The 7270-nt window shown below is 44.6% G+C and overlaps 2 protein-coding genes and 1 non-coding gene across 3 annotated transcripts in view; 1 reads left to right on the top strand and 2 right to left on the bottom strand.

The window, feature by feature from the left end:
- CRCP (CGRP receptor component) overlaps positions 1–129 on the bottom strand; it is a 33321-nt gene extending 33192 nt beyond the window's left edge. The window contains exon 1 of the mRNA XM_085309246.1: positions 34–129. Within this exon, the coding sequence (XP_085165372.1) occupies positions 34–41 (8 nt within the window). The 5' untranslated portion in view covers positions 42–129. The remainder of the gene's footprint in view (positions 1–33) is intronic.
- A 139-nt stretch (positions 130–268) lies between these two features.
- On the bottom strand, positions 269–339 carry TRNAG-GCC (transfer RNA glycine (anticodon GCC)). The gene has a single exon. It is a non-coding gene; the product is annotated as a tRNA-Gly (tRNA).
- Positions 340–4814: 4475 nt separating this feature from the next.
- LOC146593396 (argininosuccinate lyase-like) overlaps positions 4815–7270 on the top strand; it is a gene marked incomplete at its 3' end in the record, with an annotated part of 5308 nt that continues 2852 nt past the window's right edge. Inside the window, exons 1-5 of the mRNA XM_085309320.1 lie at positions 4815–4848; positions 5259–5331; positions 5760–5952; positions 6129–6191; positions 7061–7255. Of these exons, the coding sequence (XP_085165446.1) occupies positions 4815–4848; positions 5259–5331; positions 5760–5952; positions 6129–6191; positions 7061–7255 (558 nt within the window). The remainder of the gene's footprint in view (positions 4849–5258; positions 5332–5759; positions 5953–6128; positions 6192–7060; positions 7256–7270) is intronic.

The following is a 7270-nucleotide window of genomic DNA, read 5'->3' as shown; positions in this document are numbered from 1 at the left end:
GCCGCCCCCCGCCCGGCCCCGCCGCCTCCTTACACCTCCATCTTGTCCCCGTGCGCAGCTGCGCGCTGAGGCGGCCGCGGCGCCGCCTGCCCGGGCGGGGACGTTGCCCTTCCCCACACGCGCTCCCGGCGCTGCTGCCGCCCGCGGAGCCACGGCGAGGGGCAGCGCTGGGAAGGGCGAGGGTCGGAGTTGAGCTGAAAGAGGTTTTGAGGCCCGAGAAAGAAGGAAAAATGGAGGAAACAGGAAAAAAAGAAAGAAAAATGTCAACTGCATTGGCCGGGAATCGAACCCGGGCCTCCCGCGTGGCAGGCGAGAATTCTACCACTGAACCACCAATGCCGGCGCTGARATAACTCCCGCCGACGGCGTGCTTCTGCCTGCGGGAGAGCGGCTCTGCTGACACCATTTCTGCCGCACCTCCCGTCCGCCTCGGTAAAGTTCTTCAAAATCTCCATGGAGCAGTAACCTCGCAGACTGTCACGAAACTTCAAAACAGATGTGCCTGCCAGTCGCTCCAGATCACAGAGTAAATTAGCATGTAATACAGAATTACAARCAATAGATCCTTTATACTTTCAAAGGAAAGACAGACTGCACTTTTGCAGAACAGTAACTACCGTGGACAGAAAGTTCAGTACAAAAATTGACACTTGGGGCAAAACATGTTCTGAAAATCTATTTGGTTTCTGAAAAATAGCTACCTTTAGATATGATGACAGTGAGAGGAAAATTRTATTTCAGAGGTCCTTCCAAACCAAAATTATACCTGCGTGCAAATAGAACACTGTAAGGCTGAAATAGTTGCACACTTGCTCTCCTCCAGTCTTCTTTGAAAGCATCTGTGCATTCATCTTATCAGGCTCACAAGCATTATATGTCTTTTTCTACCATCACCCTTATTCTTTCTTTTTTTCATATATGCACTGTACATTTACTACATTATATTACAAGAGCTCTTTTCACTCTTGAGAAAACTGAACACAATTCTTTGAGTGCAAATAGCAAAAAATCCCAAAGGCTGCAGCAGGGAAAATTATGTCTGTATCAGAAACAGAGAGACAGGAACACATTAAACCATTTATTTTGCTATTGGCCCCTCAGGCAAAAGTTTATATACAAACATGACAGCAGTAACCTCCTAAGGAGTCACACATGCATGCTTGTTAAGAGGAATCTAGGGACCTGAATTGATTGCATACTTGTGCCCATCCATAGGACATTAATTAAACCTCCCTTGGGAGGGAGGTTAATTAAAACTCTCTTGTTTGTCCTATGATACTAGCAGAAAATTCACCACCTCATTTTCCCTCCAGAATCAAGCTAAGAAGTCTACTCTCAGTCTGTGGCTTYGCTGCTTGCTGGGGTGTTCCTCACCCAGCTCTGAAAGGTGGGACCAATCTGCAGTGTTCTTCAATGCAAGGACAGTGGGAGACGCAGCACTTGGCTGTACCATCGTGACCAGATACCTAAGGGGCAGGCAAAGTTTAAAAGCCTACTGCAAAGATTTTTCAACCCTTTTCAGCTGCAGGCCCCTAAGAAAGCATCCATGGATACATGGGTCCCCTTCACATAAACCAATTGTAGGACAGATGGAAATTAATTCATACTGCAGAAACACCTTTCATGGACTCCTTAGGAAACAGAGCCAGGAGAAAGGTCTTCAAACTGCAGACTGAAAGCCACTGATGTGAATCAGTGGAYAGGATGTGATGGATGCCGTCCTTTTTCATGTCAGGATTAACTGACCTTGTAATTGGGCCAAAACTGGCACAGCAAATGTTCTATAACTTCTCTGCCATGCTTCAAATCCTGTCTATGAATCTGCTTAAAGACCTGCTCCCACCTAGGCCAAAGGGAAAAAAAGAATGGAAAGGATGTTAGTTTTCTCAGGAATATACTTCCAGACTCTTTTTCAGAGTTTTATTCTGGAAATCTACTAATCCTTGCCTTCCCTTCATCATTCTCTTTAGATATGGGTTCAAAATCTTAAGCATATATATTTTATTTCTCTTTGGTACCTTCTCTTTATCTCTCTGCCACAAATCCAGTTTAACATCTACATTTTTAGTGTTCCTCCAAAAGTTTCATTCTAGGCCTTTGCTGATATACTTCCTTAGAATCCATGATGACCATGTCCCATCCCAGCCACTAGGAAGAATAAGCATAATACACATGCCTCTCTCAATGGCTTTTGAATTATTTTTTTCCAATAGAGACATATTCTTCCTAAGTATTTTCTAATGGATACACAAGCTCCGTTGGAAATTTCACAAAAACAGACCAGCCAGAAATCCATTGACATCATGCAAAGGAGAAGSGAATCTCTAAGAGAGAGCTCACTATCTGTACCTACAACTTTTCAGGAGAGGTGGGGTGATTAGCTGAGTTAACTTGGTTTTTAACTGTTGCACTTTAGATGTTAGACAGTTATGCTACACCATCCATAGGGAATGCAGACATAGGTTTTCTAAATGTGCTTAGCATGTCAACATTTTAAGCATTGGCTTGTGATTGTAACCACCAAGGCTGGTGAGAGAGGGGCCTCGGTATTAACTATTGAAAGCAGGGGGCCTAGTAACTGCTATTGAAAGCAGATCTGCATGGTATTTGTATTCTTTGTCATGAAAGATGTTTACTGTATTCAGCATTTTGCTGATCACCCTATAGTGTCTTTTTTTTCTTTTACATTCAAAATTCATTAAACAAAGTTTTTTTTTTTTAACAAAAAATGTCAGCACTGCTTCACACCAGTCTAGCTGACAGTGCATTTGACTAGCACTTTCACTCTATAGAGCTATTTTCTTTTTCTAAACAAAAATGACAGTTAAAAAAAGAATGTTTTTAAAGACTACTCAGTGCAGCAGTTTATGTCATCTTCTTTCTTTACCAGACTCGGTTTTTACAATTAGTCCTACTATGAATAGTGCATTTCTAGCAATCACTAAGGCACTCCTTCAGAGCTGAACTCCGCACRTATTAGTCTCTTCCAAGAAAAAGGTACACTAAAAAAATAGTAAAATGTGACTTTAATTACAAAAGAAAATACAAATAATGTTCTTATCTCTGAGGACGTTAAAATATATTTAATTAAAACTCTCCATGCTGCAAAACGGGCAATTTACTCACTATCTCATAGCAAATCAGCTTGGAAAAGAATATAGCTGGGAGTATTAATGTACGACCTACGTGTTGCAGAGCAGCGAGGGCCGGCTGCTCCACACGGGAAGGTGAGCCAGGAACAGAGCGCGATAATAAGGCGGCACGAGCAGGGACCTCACCACCAAGGAGCTGGGAKGCAGAGTGGCACCGCTGGGTCAGRGTCAGGGCCAGAGACAGCGGTGAGGGTCAGACACAGTCCACTGCTCACCCAGCAAGCCTGTAGGAAGGAGACAGGCCCAAGGCTAGCCGAGGAAGCCCAGCCAGGGCATCTGAGTCCAGGTGAGACTTGTGGAGGTAGAAAACCAGGCGCAGACTTAGCTGCTGCACATCTGCGGTGCAGCACAGGCCCTGGCCAGCAGTAAAAACTCAGCTTCAAAGTGGTTCCCAAGGGCGAGGAGAGGCAGGCTCTCACTTAGAGCTTTCTTCAAAACAGCTTTTATCAGTAAAGGAGTTGACCTCGTACTCAGCCAGCTAAACCAGCTAAACTCTAACTTAGCCAACTAAAATCCTAGCAGGGTGTGCTGCAGGCTGTGACACTGTGCCCAGAATGGAAAATAAGCAGAACACATGATACTTTTCCATCAGAACTTCCCTAGTATTTAAATGTGGGACGGGTTTTGGGGAGATAAACTTTCTATTTTACTAAGTAAATAAAAGACTGAAAGAATAAGACAGGAAATTGAAGTGGAAAAACACCAAAAACATGACAAACAGTAGACAGTAATGATGAGAATACATTTCAGTGTGCATTAGAAGACCTATTTTGCAGCGCTGTTTCACGTTTTTTCAAAAAAAAAAAAAAAAAAAAAGTTCAGCTCTCAAATGCCAAGTCTCTTTAAAAAATCCTATTTCACCTAGAAACGAGAGAAGAGAGAATTAATAAATCTCCTAGATACAAACTAGGACAGGAGTTAAAACAACATACTACAAGCAAACTAATCCTGACAAAATTTCTTAAATATACAGGGATACTGCTGACAGATGCCACATGAAAACATACATCCATTGCTATGTATAATATCAGATATAGTTTAATAAAAATAAGATCATCTGGTAATACCCACAAAAAGCTTTTTGCTTGCAAAACCAGATTTGGAATCGAGGCATAGATTATGAAAGGCAACACAGTAGAAATTCAACTAAGTTGTCTCACCTGAATGATACTCAGGTGCACATGGCTGCAGATTCATGTCCCAACCCCATTCCACAGCATCCAGCGGAACAATTGATTTCAACAGGAGTGAGTCCAAAATCCAGGACATATCATCACAAATACTTTATATGATGTCACTGTGTTACCAATCTTGGGCTAGAGCACTTGAGATCCCTCCCCTTTCCCCTTTTTTAGATTGGAGAAGTCCTGTTCAATATCTTCAGACAGAAACACACACAATCCTTACACTGGTCGTGTCCCAACCTTGAACCCATACCACAAGCATCATGAAGTAAAGATGCTTTCTGTATATGATCCATTCTGTTCATAAATTCGGTGCTTACTGTTTTCCCAACACATCAGCAACCTTCTGTTAAAGCCCAGAATAAGAATAAGGATAATCCTAAGGGATGAGCGAGACAAGAAAAGTGGTGTAAATGAGGGGGTTCAGAGTAGGACGGAATGTGATAACAAAATGATCTAGCACTGTTTCCTAGTGTGGATGTCGGATGTCCTAGTGAAAATAGGAGAAAGAGGTAAGTAGCAGAACCAAGAGAAGAACAGTAGAAAATGACGAGTCAGTTAAAGGGAAATAAAAAAAAATGGGAATAGGAAAAGTGGATTATGCTCCCTGAGCTCTCTCAAAGGTCAGGACTGTGCAGATTGAAAAATATTATACTGTAGTAGCACACTCAGTCAAACCGGAAAGCAAGCTGGCTTCTGTGGAGTGGCTGGAGTAAAGTACTCCTTATGTCTGGGGAATTAATGGGATTCTGGTGCTGAGGAACAACTTTGGGAGCTAYTCTTCATGTGGCTGTCCTGCATTTTAAATCAGTTCTTTACATCCAGGGGTTGTAAATCTGATGTTTTTAAGATACAGGCTATTTGCCAGGGCTGTAGGGCACTAGACCCAGTGACCTCATCTTACACTCCGTGCCCACTGCAGCATGCAGCCTGCATAACCTCAGCCCCACAGCCACGGCYGGCCGCAGGAAGCCTGAGAGTGACCCTGTGCACCGGTGACGAGGAATCCCCAAAGCTGGACCTGCAGCATCCTTCAAAGTGGAGGGGAAATGCTCATCCACACAGGAACAGAAATGAGCAATTAACTCTCATCTATTTTATTCTTGTGTGTTTTCAGCAAAAGGACAGAACATCAGTGATCCACCCATCATACCAAGTACATATACAAATACAAATTAGAGAGGGATGTAGGAATGAGATAACTCTTTCAGCGCAAGGACATGGCAAACGGTTCCCAGAAAAGGAGCTGACCTGCCAGTAAAAGCATGCAGATGCCACCTTGGCTCTGCAGAAGCAGTGCCTTAAGCTAGACCAACAGGAGCACACTCTCAGGCAAAATGATGGCATCTCTCCCATCTGTGCACCTTGCCACARCTCTGCCTCAGATGCAACTTTTCCCTATGAGTTGCTAATTATGCCCTAGACAAGCAGGAGCCTGGGGGAGAGGGGYAGGTAGGGTGGAAGGGAGCTGGGGGGACAGGCGTGGGGCTGGCCCTGGGGACACCCCGCCCCACTGGGGCGGGACGAGCAGCCCGCCCTGGTCCGAGGTGCGTAAAAGCCGGGGCTGCAGAGCCGGGGAGCAGCGAGTGACCAGCCAGGGCTGCACTGTGGAGCCGGTGAGCGAGCCCGGGCAGGCAGCRGGGCTGGGCAGGCAGCGGAGGTTTCTGTCCTGCAGCCCTCGGGCTGGGGCTCTTGGCCTCTGGAGGGAAGAGCAGCTCACGGGGGGCCAGGGCAGCAGGTGGGGACCCCGGGGCTGTGCTGGGGCACAGAGCTGAGCCTTGCTGTTCCACAGGTTGAACCTACTGCGGAGGTCGCTACACACGCAAGCAAAACGTCGGCTGAAATGGCAACCGAGGTAAGGGTGAACTTTGTTTCTCCTACTGTACTGGTTTATAGGGTGCGCTGACAAATGCAAGCTGAACGTAGTTATAATCCCAGCAGTGCAACTTACCATATTTATTAGAGTGCTTTTTTTCCACCTGATTCATTTTCCTGGGGTTTTAAATAGAGGAGGAAGCAACAATAATTTTTGCTGTAATATTTCTGATCACCTACCTCTGATTCTGGTGAAAACGCGCAGTAGTTAAGATATTCTTAAGTGCTTGTTCCTTGCCCAAGCACTTACTCTCTAGCACTGGCCTTTAATTTCCCATCCCCAGTGCTGTTCTTCCCTGAGGCCTATCTTCGCACAGAGAATCTGCAAAACATTTCCAACTCTGATTTTCAGTTAATATTGATAAAGCTGCCWTAAAAAGATCGTAAACATCCTGTGCCTACACTCTTACCTTGCAGGCTTTCATTTGTTGTCCCCTCAGGCACAATGCTTCAACAGGAATTGGCAGAGATGTGGACACAGTATCTAGCAAAAGAGTTTCTAAAGTTATTCAACAGTGCTCTGTCTAACTGATAAAAGCCTGGCATAGACTAGCTTGCAGCTTGTCTTGGGCAGCTTTCCGCTGTCCATGGTATCACACTGAAGGGTYTGAGAGTCCTAACAATACCTTGTTTGAAATCCTTTTTGGAAATCCTGTTCCCACCTCTTCAACTGCTTACAAAAGGTCCAAAAGTACAKCTGCCTTTCTGGTCAGTGCTACTGCACTGAAAAAACATGCATGAGCATGGCCTCTGTTTTACTTTGATAAAGATTACATTGAGCATAAGATATTTTTTAGAGAATACAAAAATAAACACTTTTAACTTGCCTTTAAAATTCATTATTTTCAGGGGGAAAAACACCTGGGAGGAAGATTAACTGGAAGTATGGATCCCATCTTGGAGATTCTGAACTCCTCCATTGCCATTGACCAGAGACTGTCTGAAGTTGATATCCAGGCAAGCGTGGCTTATGCCAAAGCCTTGGAGAAGGCTGGCATCCTCACTAAACCTGAGCTGGAGAAGATCCTGAGTGGCCTGGAAAAGGTATTTATGTCCTTG

This window comes from Rhea americana, unplaced genomic scaffold (assembly GCF_003343005.1).
Source record: "Rhea americana isolate MKP2758 unplaced genomic scaffold, rheAme1 scaffold_295, whole genome shotgun sequence".
NCBI classification, from domain to species: domain Eukaryota; kingdom Metazoa; phylum Chordata; class Aves; order Rheiformes; family Rheidae; genus Rhea; species Rhea americana.
Note: the sequence above shows the minus strand (reverse complement) of the source record. Positions and strands in the feature narration are given on the sequence as shown.